This window comes from Sciurus carolinensis, chromosome 5, assembly GCF_902686445.1.
Source record: "Sciurus carolinensis chromosome 5, mSciCar1.2, whole genome shotgun sequence".
NCBI lineage: Eukaryota > Metazoa > Chordata > Mammalia > Rodentia > Sciuridae > Sciurus > Sciurus carolinensis.
The window spans coordinates 82618423-82636018 of NC_062217.1; the positions used below are offsets into that span (position 1 = coordinate 82618423).

Consider the following 17596-nt stretch of genomic DNA (forward strand, 5'->3'; position numbering starts at 1 on the left):
TCAGTAGAGAGGGCTGGAGTGTAGCTCATTGGTGGTGTGCTCACCTGAGCATGCACAAGGATCTGGGTTTGATCCCTAGTGCTTCAAAAAGCAAAAAATCAAACCACCACCAACAAAAAAAGGTGGAAAACAGGGTAAGTGAAGATTGCAAGGATCCCCTGTGAGATTGCTGGAAATCTTGTGGCACAGAAATTACAAGATCTACCTTTCAGTGTCTTTGTTGCCACTAACTGACTGTGAGACTGGCGGAAGTCACTGAACTTCAGGTCTCAATGTTTCTAATTTGAAAAATGGGGCAGTTGAAATAGAATATTCACTAATCCCTTCCTGCTTCCTTGGCACTTCATCAAATTTTTCATGGCACATGATCTTCGTGAATGTTTAAACTCATCAGACTGGAAATTATGAGGCCTACATTTCAGATCTCTGTTGTCACTGGCAGGAGGTGTCTTCTTAGGCGGTATACCACCATTTAGCTTTCTTCAGGTCCAACCAGTCTTGGGGGTCAAGACAGGGTGGAGACGCCTGGGGCTACTTCCTCAGCCATTGCCTGCCCTACAAACATACCGTCTCTGGGTTTTCTAGTTGTCCTCCCTGTGTTTGGGGTCTGACAGACTTTTTCCTTTGCCCCAGGATGGAAGAACCGAGGGCATCAGGTCTGACACTCAGGCAGGTCTGCTGGCTCTGCTCCAGCAGGTCTTTGGACTCAGTGTTCAGACTACGAGGGAGTGACTAAGATAGCATCTATCCCCCACCAGGCAGGGGTAAACCCTGGGAACAGGACACACATGGCTTTGTAAGACTGACAGCTAACTCCAGCTGATAAGGCCTATTACCATTATCACATTTCATCCTTGCAAGGAGCTGTTCTTCCCCTGTGAATAGTTAGGGAGCCAAATGGGAGAGATTGGGTAACTTTCCTGAGATTATAAGCTTAGTTGGTGGCCCAGACAGTGACTGACACAGAAGTCTGCCTGATTCCAAACCACTTGTGCTTTTCTGGCCATTTCATTGCCTCTGAAGAAATTATTTGAAAAGTTTGGGGTTATAGTTCAGTGGTAGAATTCTTGCCTATCATGCACAAGGCCCTGGGTTTGATCCCCTGCGTTGTGACAAAAAAAGAAAGAAGGTATTGCTTCATTGAAGGTCACAGAATTTTGAACCATGAGATGTGTCCAGTCTAATATTTGAGACCCAGAAAAGTTAGTTGTGACTTGTCCAAGACCACACAGCTAGTTAGTAGCCTGATCCAGTTCTCTGAATATTAGTTCAGTGTTCTTCCCTATCAAACTGCTGCCCAGAAGCTGCCAACTCCAGCAACACGTCCTTGAGTATTGAGGCTAACACCCTGGACTTAATTTTCTATTTTTAAGTAGTGCACATTTTTGAAAGGACATACCTTAAGGGAGCCATCTGTAGCTTTACACACTCATTTCCAGTTTGGGCCTCCTTATTTTGCGTATTTGGGACACACCAACTATAGTTATAAGTTCATTTTATTAACTCAGAGTGGTAATGGTTTTCTTAACATCAACTGTGGTTACTATAATGTAGTGGTATCTATTTGGTCAGGTTTTCTTTCTTTTTTCTTTTCTTTTTTGTTTTGGCAGTGCTGGGAGATTAAACCCAGGGCCTCACGTTCTTAATGTCTTATCGCACCTCACCACTAGTTTCAACATATCACTACTTAAATTACAATTTTAATTCAGCCTCAAATGACAGATGGATTTGGTTCTTCTAATATGTGTGTTAGTTGTATCTTCATTGTCTACTACACAAATAATAATCGTAAACAAGTAAATCAAGCCAGCCCCAGGTGGGGCTGAGGAGGATAGTGGGGAAGGAAGATAGCTTGTTCTTTGTTAAAATACCTTCCTGGATCGTGGAGCTCACCTAACCTGTTCGCATTTGAAAAGGTTGTGACTGGTGATCCCTGGAGGCCAGGCTTATCCCAGGATGAGGAGAGGACAGAGGTGCCCAGGATCACCAGGAGGAGATGGGGCTCCGGGAAGCGGTCCAGACCGCGGCCACTGTCTGACTATGGCCAGCTGATCAGCCGAAGTTTGTCCATTCCTGAAGACTCCATTGCTGTGGACCCCCAGAGCGAGGACTGTGTGGACGGGCCCCCCCTGGCAAACATGTCCTCCACCGATTCTGCAGACCAGAATGTTTCAGTTGGCTGTCCCAAAGAAGGTCGGAGAAGACGCCCCATTTCTGTGATAGGAGGGGTCACCTTCTATGGCAACAAGCAGACAGAGGAAATCGAGAATCTTCTAACCCAAGTAAGATCTGATGTGCTTCTACCACAGCCGTCAAAGAACTTCCAGCCTCCAGGCCTTTGTTCTCTCACCACAAACTAAACCAAACTAAACAGGAAGCTGCTTTTCCTTTCTTCTCTCTTCCTGGAAGATGATGCATCTCCTCACAGCCTTTTCCTCCTGGTGTTGCTTGAAAACTTGCATGAATTCAAACTAACCCTCTGACATCTGGCCACCTTCTTCCTAATCTTTCTTTCCTGAGGTCTCAAATGATTTGTGAAATAGGTTTGCCTTTTGTTTCAGATCAACCTGAGATTTTAAGCAGGGGAAGGGTGGCAGGGCATACCAGAGAGTGGTCTATTGTTAAAATGAAAAGATAAAAGAAAATAAAAAGAAATAGGAGGGCTGAGATGGAGCCCCATGACACAGTGCTTGCCTAGCATGTGCAAGGCTATAGATTCCAATCCAAGCACCACAGAAAAACAAATGAACAAAAAAAGGTAAGGAGCCAGGTGCATACCTGTCATCCCAGTGACTCGGGAAGCTGAAGCAGGAGGATCCCTAGTTCAAAGCCTGCCTCAGCAACTTAGTGAGGCATTAAGCAACTTAGTGTGACCCTGTCTCGAAATAAAAAATGAAAAAGGACTGGGCATGGGACTCTGTGGTTAAGCACCTCTGGGTTCAGTCCCTGGTACCAAAAAAAAAAAAAAAAAAAAAAAAAAAAAAAAAAGGCAAAGAAATTATAGGGAAAAAAAAAATGCATTCCTTTATCACCTATTTTAGTGTGTGTGTGTGTGTGTGTGTTGGGGGGTTCTGGGAATGAAGCACAGGGCTTCACATGTGCTTGAGCTAGTGGTCTACTACTGAGCCCCACCCAGGCCTTTTTCTTACCTTTTTTTTGGGGGGGGGGGCGGTTTGCAGCTGGTTTGATAATGGTCCCTTGGTATATTTTAATAATTCAACAAGTATTTATCAAGTGCTCAGTGCACTCTGAAGATATAAGACTTTTAAATAAAGACCCTGTCCTGAAGAAATTTTATATGCATTTGGTGAAGTTGATACCCTGGCTGTGGTTAAATGTTCACAGAACAGTCTATGAGTAATGTATATGCCCATTTTCATTTTTAAAACCTGCTAGGTGATATCTTAAATAACCCGTAAAATTCTCTAAAAAGAGAAGTTTTATATTAGTCTTAGATTGAATGTTGACATTCTCCCTGTAAAGCCCAGCACAATGCCTTGTTTGTAGCAAGCACTAAAACCTCTTATTTAAACTCAATTGAGTTAAATTGAGTTCTTAAGGTAAAAGCAAGTCAAATTGAAGAATACTTTAAAATCTTTAAGATCCTTTTGCAAGATGCTGTACTTGTTAGAAGAAATACTTTGAACTAAAGTACTTTGTAGTCTATTACAACCTGAAGCACAATATAGAGATAATCTAAAGCACTTAGAAAATATTTCACTACAGATTATCAAAAAAGAGTTTAGTAAAATAATTTTCTGTATCATAATTTTATTTAGGGAGTTGGGTAGAACAGTTCTTTAAAAACCTAAGGAAAACTGGGCACAGTGCAATGGTGGATGCCTATAATCCCAGTGACTTGGGTGTCTAAGGCAGAAAGACTTCAAGTTTGAGGCCAGCCTCAGCAATTTAGCATGGCACTAAGCAGTGATACCCTGCCTCAAAATTTAAAAAGGACTGGGATGGTTACTCAGTGGTATATTGCCACTGGGTTCAATCCCCAGTACCAAAACAAACAAGCAATAAAATAAAATAAAAACACCCCAAAATCCAAGGAAAGCACAAACCAAGTAAGCCCTTGATGCATAGTGATAGGGATCATACATGTGGAAAATAAGAAGGAGCGTTATAGATGATTCCAAATAGACCTGGGTAAATATGTGGGAAACCAGCTTTTAATTTTTTTTCCCCAGTGTTGGAGATGGATCCCAGAACCTTGCACATGCTAAACAAGCACTCTACCACAGAGCCACATCCTGAGCCCTGATGTGGTACTGGTGATTAAACCCAGCAGTGCTCTACCAGTGAGCTATATCTCCCATCTTTTTTATTTTTTATTTTGAGATGGTCTCACCAAAGTTACTGAGGCTGGCCTGGAACTTTCGATCCTCCTTCCTCAGCCTCCCTAGTATTTGGAATTACAGGCATGTGCTACTACATCTGGCAAAACCCAACTTTTTATAATGAAACTCAGTTGTTAGTTTATGTAAGCAATTGACTTCAAGTCCACAAGTCTCTTGTGGGTCTTCAGAGGTGGGTAAAGTGGCTGAGTAAATCCTGTCATCTGTAACCCTGGCTGGGGTCTGTTTCTGCGTCCTTGCCTCCTCCAGAGTCCACTCTTTGGAAGGCATCTTCTTCACTCTGACCCTGAAGCTGCGTGGGCATTCTACCACTTCCTAAATCTACCTTTACTCTTCCCAGACTCTTACTTTTGCTTAGTGTTCCCCACTGACATGTCTCTGAAAAATGAGATGAGATGTGATCCTGTGAGGTAGGAGCCACTAAGCTGATAATGACTGTTAGAGTTTTAGATTATCACATTGCCACTGAGCCTGGTGCAGCCTGCAGCTCTTGGCAGGATTTGGAGAAGCTGTTTCACGTCTGTGAGTAGCTTCACAGTGCAAAGCTGTGCAGCATGCTGCTTGCAGGAGCTGCTACTTCCTGGCACCTTCTTACAGCTTTTGCTTTCCTTTTGTAGCCAGCAACCAGGCCACCCGTGCCCGCTCACCAGGTGCCGCCATACAAGGCAGTGTCCGCCAGGCTCAGGCCCTTCACATTTTCTCAGAGCACCCCCATTGGACTGGACCGCGTGGGACGCCGGCGGCAGATGAGAGCATCCAATGGTGAGTCTCAGGGTGGCTCTTCCCTTTCAGAGATTGCCATGGAACTATCTGTTTGACTGTTGCCAGGAGCCCAAAGTGCCCAGTGATTCTGTTGCTTTCCTCCTTCCTCTGGGTCAAAGCTGTGCATGCCTGGCCCTGAGGAAGTTTCTTCTCAGGATGAGGGTGTAACATTTGTTGTCTGGGGTAGGTGTTCTTTAAGCCAACCTGGTGAATTTGAGAGGTTTGACCCTCTTGTGGTGTCTGTGTACCTAAGCTTCCGCAGGGCACGTCCCAATAAGAACCAGGGATCAGGCTGGAAATCTGAGATCAGAGTGTGGCAGGGTTGGTTCCTTCTGAAGCTGAGGGAGATCCACTCCAGGTGACTCCTCGGTTCTGATAGTCTCTGGCGTTCCCTGGTGTGTACCAGCAGTCCCTCTATCTTTGCCTTTGTGTTCCTGTTGCATTCTCCCTGTATATGTGTCTGTCTCCTGTATCTGTGTTTCCCCCTTTTACGAAGACACCAACTTTACTGCGTTTGGGCCCACCCTAATGACTTCATCATAACTGATCATCTACAAAGATAGTGTTTCCAAATAAGGTCGCATTTGTGGTTCCTGGGGTGAGGACTTCATCATCTCTTGGGGAACATAATTCAACCAAAAGCATATATCGTGACTGTATCCATGTACAACATGTACACATATGGTCAAAGACAGGGAAAAACGGAAATGGTTTTGATAATGGAATGTAGAGGATTTCTCTTGTAATCCCTAAACATACGCAAATAGCATATTTTGTGCTTTCTGTAATACTGTTTTTTGTTTTTAAATTTTTTCTTTTAGCTTTAGGATTCGTTCATTGAAAAGCAATGAAAACTAACTGGCTAGGTTAAGCAAAAAGGGAGTTTATTGGAAGGGTGTTGAGTGCTCCCAGAATTGATGGGGTAGTTGGGGGACCAGGCTAAGGAAAACAATCAGGGTCGCTCCCAGGAGCCACGGAACCACAAGAAGCACTGACCATGATGTCACCATCACTTGGCCAGTTTGTCTTTCTGTCACTCACCCAAGATTCAGATTCCCGGAGTGGAATGTGACATGTTCAGCACCTGGTAGCACTGGCACAGGGAGGAGGTGTGGGTGCCTTCAGGCCTCCTTGCTTTCTGTGCTTGGGTTCCCTGTCCACCAAGGCCAAATACAATGGAGGAGAGTTCATTCTCCCAGAGGAAATCTAGGCAGTGTTAGGAACAGGAACAGATTCTACACAGGTCCTATGTTTACTCACTCACTCATTCGCCATTGAGAGCTTACCACTGTGCCATGTGACGGCAGGGAACAGAACAAAGCCTCTTTGGTCACTTAGGCTTTAGTGAGGAGAATAACAAGTAAATATTTAACAGGGTAGGTAGTGCTATAAAGGAAAATAAAGGTGAACACCATGGTGCATGCCTCTAATCCCAGTGAATCAGGAGGCTCCCTTAGCAACTTAGTGAGACCTGTCTCAAAAAATAAAAAGGGCTGGTGATTTAGCTCAGTGGTAAAGCATTCCTGGGTTCGATCCCTAGTACCCCCACCCCCACAGAAAAAAAAAAAAGAAAGAAAGGAAAGAAAGCGGGGTGGTAGAAGGCTCTCATTGACAGATAAGCAGTACTTTTTAAAAAGTTTTCCTACCTAACAAAACTCTAACGTTCTAAGCAGTACTCTTAACATGGTGCAACTACGTCAGGTGTCATTGAAAACGCTCCTCCTCCTTCATTAGAGGGGACAACCCAAAGGCTCATCAGTTACAGCTGACATCTCCAAGTCTAGGACTGTGGAGTTAGAACTCTTTCTTCTCCAGTTCTATCTGTTGCTAACCTGAGATAAATTTAAGCAACAGTGTATCATGATGGGAAGTAGGAAGGGGAAGGACATAGTAAATAAACTAAATAGTGTATTGTGGGGACATGACATCACAAAAGGAAACTTCTCTTTTTTTTTCTGTCTGGTTGCAAGACTGTAAGTGGTGGGTTTTGACTTCACATGTACTCTTCCTGTTGACTGCTTCCTGGCCTCTCCCAGTACCTTACCTGGTAGAGCTTGGTGCCAGAGGAGGTGGTCCTGTCTCTTTCCTGTTAGTCAAAAATCAAATCAGTCTATAGAAATCTGTGGGGCATCAGCTATAACTTAAGTACTGTTTTTATCATTTAGATATAGCTAAGAATCAAAGTATTACAAGTTAACAGGTGCTTTCTATATCTGAGGGTTCCACAGGCATAGATTCAACTAACCACTGATCGAAAATAATCAGGTGCTGGGGGCATAGCACAGTGTAGAGCCCTTCCTAGCCTACATGAAGCCTGGGTTTGGTTATCAGTACTTCAAAAATAAATAAATATTTCTAAGAAGAAGAGAATTCAGAAAAAAGTTACATCCGTACTGAATATACCCAGACATGTTTTCCCTCTGCTGATGCCAGGGATCAAATCCACAGCTTCACGCATGCTAGACAAGCACTCTACCACTGAGCTACACCCTCCAGCCCCAGACTTTTTTTCCTTGTTGTTATTCCCTAAACAAACATTATAACAACTATATACATGATGTTCACATTGTTTTAGCTATTACAGGTGATCTAAAAATAATTAAAAGTATATAGGAGGATATACATAGATTCTATGCAAAGACTGTGCCATTTTATATAAGGGACTTAAGTACCCAAGGATGTTGGTATGTAAGTGAGATGTCCTGGAACAAATCCCTCAATGATACAGAGGGGAAACTGCATATTCTAGAATTTAAATAGATCCCATAAGCCAGTAAGGTTTATCTAAGGACCTGTGATTGCTTTGGTTAAGATGGATGAGGGTGAGGTGGTAGAGAATAGGAGTGGGAGGTGACACTGGAGTGGAAAGATGAGTAGGAGACAGTGAAGCAAAGATCTGGAGGAGGAGAGACCCAAGAGGGAGCAATAGACATCCAAAGATAGGCAAACACCTGATATGTCTGAGGTTCAGCAAGGAGGCCAGAGTGACTAGAGCTCAGGGAACAGGTACAGAAGAAGATGCTGCAGTCAGGGAGTTCTGCTGTGGCTAGACAGAAGGGCACTGCAGGTCACAAGGGTTTGGGGTTATTTTGAGTGCAATGGGAAGTCACTGCCAGCAGTAGAATGATAGGTTCTAATTTCTGCTTCAGAGAGGAAGGAGTTCTGGGGGGAAAGGCAGAGGAGGGGAAACTGATGTGCAGACTATTACATGAGAAATCATGGTGGCAGCGACCACAAGGCCATCCATGTTTTCCTTGGGTGCTCTTTTCCCCAGTGGGGAGAAGACGCTATAATGACCAGGCTCACTTGGTTCTCGTTCAGCAGGGCCAGGGCTGTGAACTCCAGTGGCAGTACTTCTTCCTTAAGGGTCTAAATTCAGTTTCGACAGAGCAGTTATTGGATGGGGAGACAACGTTTTGCAAGTGTGTTAAGAAGTCACCAAGAAAGCTTCTGTGTGTATCAGTGGTTTCCCACAGTAGGTGAGCATTACCCAGTGACAGCAGTCACAAGTTCAGAGCATGTCTTCTCCAGGGCAGCATCAGGATATGTCTCCAAGATGCCTCTCTAACTTTAATTCATTAAGCTGTGGTTGAGCAGGAGATGGTCACCAGGGAGAAGCAGTGCTGTGTGAGATGCCACAGTGACAGTCTAGGCGCCTTCACGAAGACCCAGTAGATGTCTGGTGGTGAAAGAAATCCATGTCCAGCACAAGTGGTTCTTCCAGTAAGGACAAATCATCGTCCCCCTCTATTATGACAAGGGCCCATTGTAATCAACTTTCCACAAGTAGTTGTCTGGTTCCTACAAAGAACCATATCATTAACTTTGTTGAGGGGAAGGTCCTGTGGTTTAGCCCAGGCTCAGCATCTATTTCTGTCACCATGGCCTTTTTTTTTGTTTTTAAATGAACTCACTGAGTAAACAATCAAGATGAGGAGGAAAAAAGATTGACTGACAAGTCCACAGTGGGACATAAGGTCCACATGATTATTAAATAGCAACTGTTGCTATAAGAATTTACATGGAACTGTTGTCTTCTCATATTCTGGTCTTCTGATATATCCAGTCAGAGACTTAATCCCTTATGTTCTTTCCACCTTCCTCCAAGTCATTTAGCCAAACCCTTAGCTCCCGACCTTGAGTCCATACAAGCTAAATCCTTCCTGAGGCTGTCTCTCCTTCCAGTCAGAGAGATTATGTTTTGCTATTGGGGGTTTCCCTGTCTTGGGAGTAGTTACCAGGTAAATGATGGAAGGCCTCTTTGAGGAAGGCTAAAAATTTAGACTTGCAATAATAGGATGCCTACCCAAGATGAACTGGCCTGTACATCATTGAGACCCTGATTTTGGGAGTTGAGTGAGAACCCTGATTTCTCTGTTACACTGGCTCAGGTCAGTCTCTGCTCCCCAGACTGGAGATTTCCAGCTACATAAATCAAGTGACACCTTAATGGAGTTTCTCATCGGTTTTGCTCCTAATGATGCCAGAGATCAGTTAGGCACAACCAAAGATCTCATGGGTCAATAATTGGAGCTGGCCCTGCTGCTTGGGGCAGTAATTGCATCTGCCTTCATAGAGATGCAGATCTTTCATGCAATGGAGGCATCTCTGGCTTAGAGAGATCAATAGTTCAAGACTTAAAAAACTCCTGCCACTTTCATCTTCCGGTTTGGGAGACAGAGCCCAGTGGGAAATGGAACTCACTGGATAGACCATCTTCAGTGCTTCTGCCTCCCAGTCTTAGGGTTTCTTTCTTTCCATATTCTAAGAGATTTTTGGTGTACATATCGCCAGAATGCTAACACCCATCTCCTTAAGGCCACAAATTGCTTGCAAAATCTTCTGCCAGTGCCACCCAAAGAGGTATGTTTGGTTTAATCTAAGTTATATTTCATAATGTAATGTGTGAACTTTGTTTAGATCTGATACTGCCAAACCACTTTTGAAAAAGATGATTTTGAGACAAGAGGGGAAATTTTCAAAGGGATTGAATGTTTGGTAACGTGAAAGAATTGTTATTAATTTGTTAGTTGGGAAAATGATAGTGCAACCATTTTTGAGTTCTTGTTATTGATATACGATGAACTATTTTCTGTATAAGATGATGTAAGAGATTTGTTTTATAATACTCCAGAAAAGTAGGTGGGAAAAAATTTTTTTGTACTGGGTATTGAACCCAGGAGTGCTCTGAGCTACATCCCCAGCCCTTTTTATTTTTTCTTTTGAGACAGGGTCTCACTAAGTTGCTTAGACTGGTCTTGAACTTGTAATCCTCCTGGAGTCAGTTGGATTATAGGCATGTGCCATGATACCAGGTTTTTAAAAAAAAAAAAATCTATCCTTTCCTAGCAATTGGCATTTTTCTCTTGCTCTATTTAGCATACACGTCTTATCTCTAATGAGCCCATGCAGCATGTGAGGGAAGGTCACTTAAGTGAACACTGTTTCTTGACTTCATGGGTGTGGTGTTTGAGATAACAGAATCAGGATAATGAATCACAGTGGCATTTACAAGTGCCTTTTATTAAGTTCATGGATAGAAGCCTGCTGATCTATAAAAAATGCTATTGGTTTATTTGTTTACTTAGTGGTATCAGGGATTGAAGCCAGGGTGTTGGGCATGGTTAAGTAGACACTCTGATACAGATACATCCCCAGCCCAACACAATTACTTTTTTATATTTGTGACTTGCGATTCTCCGATTTTGATTTTATTGATGACTGCTCTCTCTCTCTCTCTCTCTCTCTCTCTCTCTCTCTCTCTCTCATTTATTTATTTATTTATTTGGGGGGGCAGATACTGGGATTGAACCATTGAGCTACATTCCCACCCTTTTTATTTTATTTTTATTTATTATTTATTGTTATTATTAGGTATATATATTTTTAGTTGTAGGTGGACACAATACCTTTATTTTATTTTCATGTGGTGCTAAGGATTGTGCCCAGTGCCTCATGCATGCTAAGTGAGTGCTCTACCACTGAACCACAACCCCAGGCCCCTTTTTATATTTTTTATTTTGCGACTAGGTCTAGCCAAGTTGTTCAGACTGGGCTTGAATTGTGATTTGCCTGCCTCAACCTCCCAAGTAAGCCAGAATTACAGGCATGTGCCACTGCTTCCTGCTTAATTTCCCCATTCTTACTTCTGGGTTCCGATCATAATTCTTTCCTTAACTGGTCTATGTTTTGTCAAGAAAATTTGATGGCTTTTCAGAATTCTTATTTTTCATGTTCATTCACTTTCTCTCTACTGGTCCCAACCATTGAGTTCAGATTATTGTACTCTTCTGATGAACCTTGTGATTAACTTAATTGTCTCCCAGAAAAGAGAATATCTGGTTTTCTTTGATTTTAAACTTTAATAGGTTTTTTTTGAGAGGGTACAGGGAATTGAACCCAGGGGCACTTAACCACTGAGCCACATCCCCAGTCCTTTTTATATTTTATTTTGAGACAGGATCTCACTAAGTTGCCTAGGACCTTGCTAAATTGCTGAAGCTGGCTTTGAACTCAAGATTCTCCTGCCTCAGGCTCCCAAACCTGGGACTACAGACATGTGCCATCACTTAGTAGAATTTTTATGGATCATAAGCAAAGGACTAAAGTATGCCCATGTATTGAAGTCAGTAGGGTATTCCATAAAAAAAAAAAAAAATCTCTCTCTCTCTCTTCCCACCCCCCTCTCCTACTAAACCCCTAGCCCCTATCTTTGATATATATCTATATTTGGATTGTGTGTGTGTGTGTGTGTGTGTGTGTGTGTGTGTTGCAATGCTGGGGTTTGAACTCAGGGTCATGTACATGGTAGGCAAGTGCTATACCACTGAGCTCTACTCCCAGTCCCTGTCTGTCACATTTTAGAAAGCACTGTAGGGCTCGGGGTAAAGCTCAGTGGTAGAGCACCTTCCTAGTATGCACAGGATCCAGGATTCAATCCAAACACTGCTTTAAAACAAACAAATAACTTTAGTTAACCAAGACACACTATATTAGAGCATTTAGTAATTATGCCAGATAACAAAGGAATGATGGGATAATCCAATAAAAAAAACAAGATTTTAAAACGGGGGGAAATACTCTTCGAAGGGGGTATAAACACGGCACATTGATATTTATGACATTTAAATTTCTTACACTAATAATTACTTTATTTAATTTTTATTTTTATATTTTCGCTTTTTGTGAACATAGTCACTCTAAGTTGGGAAAGAGGATTAAATTGACCCAGTCTAGTCCTCTAATGACATAGACAAATCTCTCCATCTTTACCTGAATGCTGTGAGTTGCTCACAAACATGTTGTAAAACTAAATCATAACTGATTCATATTTTTCATTAGGAAACAACTAAGTGCTTTAGTGCTTTAAAGGTGTGATATGTCCTGTGATCTACAAAGGACAGCATGACCTGAATTATAGTCAGACCCCTGTATCTTCTGGTTCCCCGTTCATGGATTCAACCAACTGCAGATAATCTGAAAAAAGTTGCATCTGTACTGAATATGTACATTTTTCTTGTCATTAGCCTCTAAACAATACAGTATAATAACTTCTTACATAGTATTTATATTGTATTAGGTGTTATAAGTCACCTAGGGGTAATTTAAAGTATACAAGAGAATGTAGGGAAATTCTGTGTAAATACAGTGGCATTTTACTTTATAAGGGACTTGAGCACCCTCAGAGTTTGGTATCCCAGGGGATCCTGGAACCAATCCTAGCCAGATACTGAGGAAAGACTATGCATGCCAATCCATCTGTGAAGCACATCAGAGCTGGTCAATGACTGGTGAAGAAACTTACTTTGAAAACCTGACAGGTTTCAAAAATTCCACCATGTCAATAGGAAAAGAAGCAAAAAGTATTACAGATGCACTGGAGTTGATCATTGTTTTTGTTGTGTTTTATTTTTGGCACTGGAGATTGAACCAGGGCCACTTTACCACTCAGTTATATCCATTTCTTTTTAAAATATATTTCTTTTGAGACAGAACCTCACTAAATTGCTGAGTCTGATCTCTAGTTTGTAATCCTCCTGCCTCAGCCTTTCACTGATGGCTTTGCAGGCCTGCACCACCACACCCTGCTAATCATTGCTTTTACCAGGGTCTACCAGGAGAATACAAAGATAAGCATGGGGAATAAGGTACCTAAAAATTCAAAATATATTTCTTGTGATTAAAAAAAAAGTACACTGTATTTTCCTTTTTTCACAAGAATGAATTGAGAATTATCAAGTTTTTGTGTGCTACTAAACCCAAGGAAGCTGTGTGACTGAGCTACACCCCCAGCCTTTTTATTTTTTATTTTGAAGCAAGGTCTCGTTAAGTTGTCCAGGAACTTCCCATCTTCCTGCTTCAACCTCCAGAGTTGCTGGGGATTACAGGCACGTGGGTCACTGTGCCCAGCTAAACTAAGGACTGTTTTAAAGATTAAAAAAAGAGTGATGGCATTACTTTCTGCCACAGTAAGATTTCCTGCTTTTTCATAGCATTGGTGGTATTCTTCCACTATAAATATTCACTAGAAAAACCCAGCAGGAAAGCTGGGCGGTGGTAGTGAATGACTATAATCCCCGCGGTTCAGGAGGCTGAGGCAGGATTCGCAAATTCGAGACCAGCCTCAGCACAACAGAGTGAGGCCCTAATAAGCAACTTAGCGAGACCCTGTATCAAAATAAAATGAGGAATAGGGTTGTGGCTCCGTGGTTAAACGCCCTGGGTTCAATCCCATGAATGAAAGTGGATCCTAGTTAGTAGTTGGAAGTTCCGTTACAGTCTTTTGGAGTGGACCATCCATACGGGAGGGGCCTCAGTTAGATAAATTTCTGCATGCAGTCCTTGGATGTTGGCTCCTTCCCAGGGTCTGGGGGCCTGGAGTAGCCTGTGACCTCCTTCGCACTGAGGTGGGAGGTGGTCCCCCAGGAGCTGCCTGGGGACTATAATTCCGTGGAGTGCCCCGCAGGGAAGTGTGGGATAGCCCCTGCTGGAGCCTCCGACCTGAGCTCCCCAGGATGAGAAAGGTCCCAGCACATGCGAGACCATCCAACCGAGCTGGGTGGGCCCTTAGTAAAAGTCTTGGAAGGCTCTTGTGAACGGGAGCCAATGCCACTCCCGGCGCTGGCCAGGCTGTAGGCCATAGTGCAGAGCTGACTGGAGCCACGCCCCTCCACCGTCTCAGGCCTCTTGTTGCTCAACGGCCCCAGAGCATCGCTTTCTTTATTCCTTTACTAAATGTATGGCATGATGATCTAAGGTTGGTTTATCTAAAGAAGAAAAACAGAAATGTGCTAAGACATTTTCCAGTATGTTTAAAACCAAGCAGTTTCAAACTACAGTAAGGGTTATTCATAGGTGACATTCTTTCAATAAGTCCAACTCCCAATTCTTGGGTTTGATTTCATAATGAAATGTATGTCTCTCAGAAATGGAAAAAAATCCGCTTAAAATATTTGTTTACGTTTCCATAATGAGGAACTAGTATTGGTTGTAAAAGTACATTGATTGAATGTTATGGCACATTGATAAGCTTGAATTTATTAGGAAGTGCTACAGGATGTGCCATTGGGACAAAAATTGGTGTTATCTAAGGAAACATCCAAAGTTCTCTACCTTTTTGAGTTGGATTTGTCCATTTTTGTTTTGTTAGAATTCAAGCCCAGGGCTTCATGCATGCTAAGCAAGGACTTTACCGCTGACCTGCGTTGTTAGTCCCGGATGTTTGTTTATTTAGTTAGTTTGCTTTTGTATGTGTGTCTTTTTAAACTTGTGACTCAGTTTTTAAATGTGTTCTTGGTTTCAGAGATCCTTCCACGGTTAGGAATCTATTTAACACACGCATTTTATGCTGCTATTATCGGTGAGGCACCTTGCTGGAGGCTGGGTAGTCATGAAGAAGCTGGAGAGTGTTCTCACACAACTGCCAGTATAGATACCCCTGTGGAGTTTCATCTGCTCTAGCAGGTCCCAGGAGTTTCCTGGCAATGAGATCTAATTTGAGACTTGATGGGAAATAGCCCAAGTTTGTGTTAGGGTTTATTCCTTGCTGAGGGAACAGCATATGCAAAGAGTAGAGAGCAGAGAAAGGAGAGCACATTGGAGAAACTAAGAACAGGATGACACGATGCAAACCCCAACCTAGCCCCACTACTCAGATGAGAGCTGCCCTTCATTGCCTCTGGAGCAACCTGAGGGAAGACCATAGCTTGCTGAATGCTTGTTTCCTTAAGCTGTTGTTTTCTTGCATGAGTCCTTGCTCAAGGTCATGGCCCCAAGCCTATTTACAGAAGTTGTATTTATTATTATTATAATTATGGACCTTATTTAGATATTATATACATGGATGAAATGTAAATATGAGACTAAAGAGTCTTGAGTTCATGAAAATGAGATTGAATACTCTGGAGATGCTCAATAAAGATAAACTGCTAGGCTGGGGCTGTACTTCAGTGGTAAAATGCCTGCCTAGCATACGCAAGACCACGGATTCTGATTCCCAGCACAACTACAAAAAAATGAAAAGAAAGGAAAAAAAGAAAAAAAAATCTGTCAAATTAAGGAGTCTTGTACTCAGGTTGCTTTGTCAGTGACTCTGGTTTTATTGCTGTGCTGTACTTTATTTATTTATTTTTTTTTCTTTTTTTTTTTTTGCGCTGTACTTTAAAGAAGCCATAAGTGGGAATCATAATTGAAGCATTATAGATGTGGCAATTGAAGCAAGAAAGATGTAGAATTTCAGTCAGACAACCATACATGAAGAGCACCCTTCTGTATCATGACAAAAATGAATAATTGCACCTTTATGTGTTTTAAGTTAAAATGGCACAAATACTTGGATCGTTTTTTCTGACCTTTTGATATTTAGGCAGCCCCCCTCCTTCACCAGTAAGTACTCCAGGTGGAAGGACCTCAGCTGTAGGCCCCTGAGGCTGTGGCAAGATGAAGGTGAAAGGGGAGGGCTCAGAAGCAGCTGGAGACGCAGCAACTAGAAGGAAGAAGGACCTGAGGCAGCTAGGAACTACTAAAGTGGTTTAAGTGGAGTGAGATGATTAGATCTGCACTTTAGAGAGATGACTGGCTAGATTGCAGAGCTAGTGGGAGGAGTCTGTTGCTTAATTCAGTGGCTACAGAGACCTGCACTAGAAGATGACTGTAGTACTGGAGAAATAAAGAACTTGGAGGTCAAGCAAATTGTCTGGATGTTTGGGGCAAAGAAAAAGGCAACCATGTTGTCACCAGGTCAGGGTGACACCAGAAGAGCACATTGGTGGGGGAGCAGTTTCTCATCCAGGTGGGCGGAATTGGAGCCTGCTCAGTTCACTTGTCATCACCTTGGGTCACAAGGACTGGTGAGAGGGAGGGAGATCCAGACTGGAGGTGTAAGAACATGGGCGTCATGGAGGGGTGGGGAAGGGTGAGCAATGAGAAGAGGATCTTGGACAGTATTTTTGAGGATCAAGATCATTAGGGAACTAGAAAAAAGAAAAGAAGTTCACAAAGAAGATAGAAAAAGTAGCCAGAGAGGTAAGTAGAGTCCCAGATATACTAAGAAGTTAGGGACTTTGAGGAGGGGGTGGTTATGTAAATGCTTAACCAAGTGTCAAATGCAGCCAAGGCATGGTGGCCTGTGCCTGTCCTCTCAGGTACTGGGACGACTGAGGCAAGAGGAGGAGGGCTTAAGCCCAGGAGCTCAGGGCCAGCCTGGGTAACATAGTGAGACCCCAGCAAAAACCCTAAACATCACCTGTGTCCAGAGTATCCAGAGTTAAAAACACTCTTGGAATTCAGGGACATTTTATCTACTTAGCTTCATCTGTGTTGATGATTTTCTGATTTTATAGCTGAAAATACCCCATATGTGCTAAGGACTAATTAAAAAATGATTTATTAGACTACCATATTAAAAATGATTTTGCCCTTATAATATCTAAAAACTCATTAACACAAATGTGCCAGTGTTTAGTTTTACAAAATGGTTTTGATGGAAATAGTAAGGTTACATTTACATCAGAAAGTTCCATTCCTTGATTTAGAATTATGTAATTTACCGACATTTAAGAAGTTAGAGGAATTTATTCATACTGAGCGCTTATGTCATTTCAGTTCTCTGCCACTGAGCTACATTCCACTCCTGTTTATTTATTTATTTATTTATTTATTTATTTATTTGGCACTAGGAATTGAACCCAGGGGTGCTGCTGTACCCCAGAGAGTTATACCCTTTTTATTTTTCATTTTGAGAATGTGTATTGCTAAGTTAGTGAGACTGGCCTCTAACTTGTAATTCTCCTGCCTCAGCCTCCAGAATTGCTGGGATTATAGGCATGTGCCACCCTGCCTGGCTTCATTTTTTTTTTTTTTTTTTTTAAATCAAGTGAATGGTAAGAAATTACCAAAGCATGTTTCTTTGAAAAATCTTTGTAGTGAAGTTAAGAAATTTATTGGGGCTGGGGTTGTGGCTCAGTGGTAGAACG

At 42.4% G+C, this 17596-nt stretch overlaps 1 protein-coding gene across 6 annotated transcripts in view; it reads left to right on the top strand.

Moving 5' to 3' along the window:
- Spata13 (spermatogenesis associated 13) overlaps positions 1–17596 on the top strand; it is a 322568-nt gene that overhangs the window by 258875 nt on the left and 46097 nt on the right. For 5 of the 6 annotated variants that reach the window (XM_047552797.1, XM_047552801.1, XM_047552799.1 and 2 more), the window contains 2 exons: positions 1917–2282; positions 4979–5123. In XM_047552797.1, the coding sequence (XP_047408753.1) occupies positions 1917–2282; positions 4979–5123 (511 nt within the window). The remainder of the gene's footprint in view (positions 1–1916; positions 2283–4978; positions 5124–17596) is intronic. The other variant, XM_047552802.1, reaches the window with a different exon arrangement.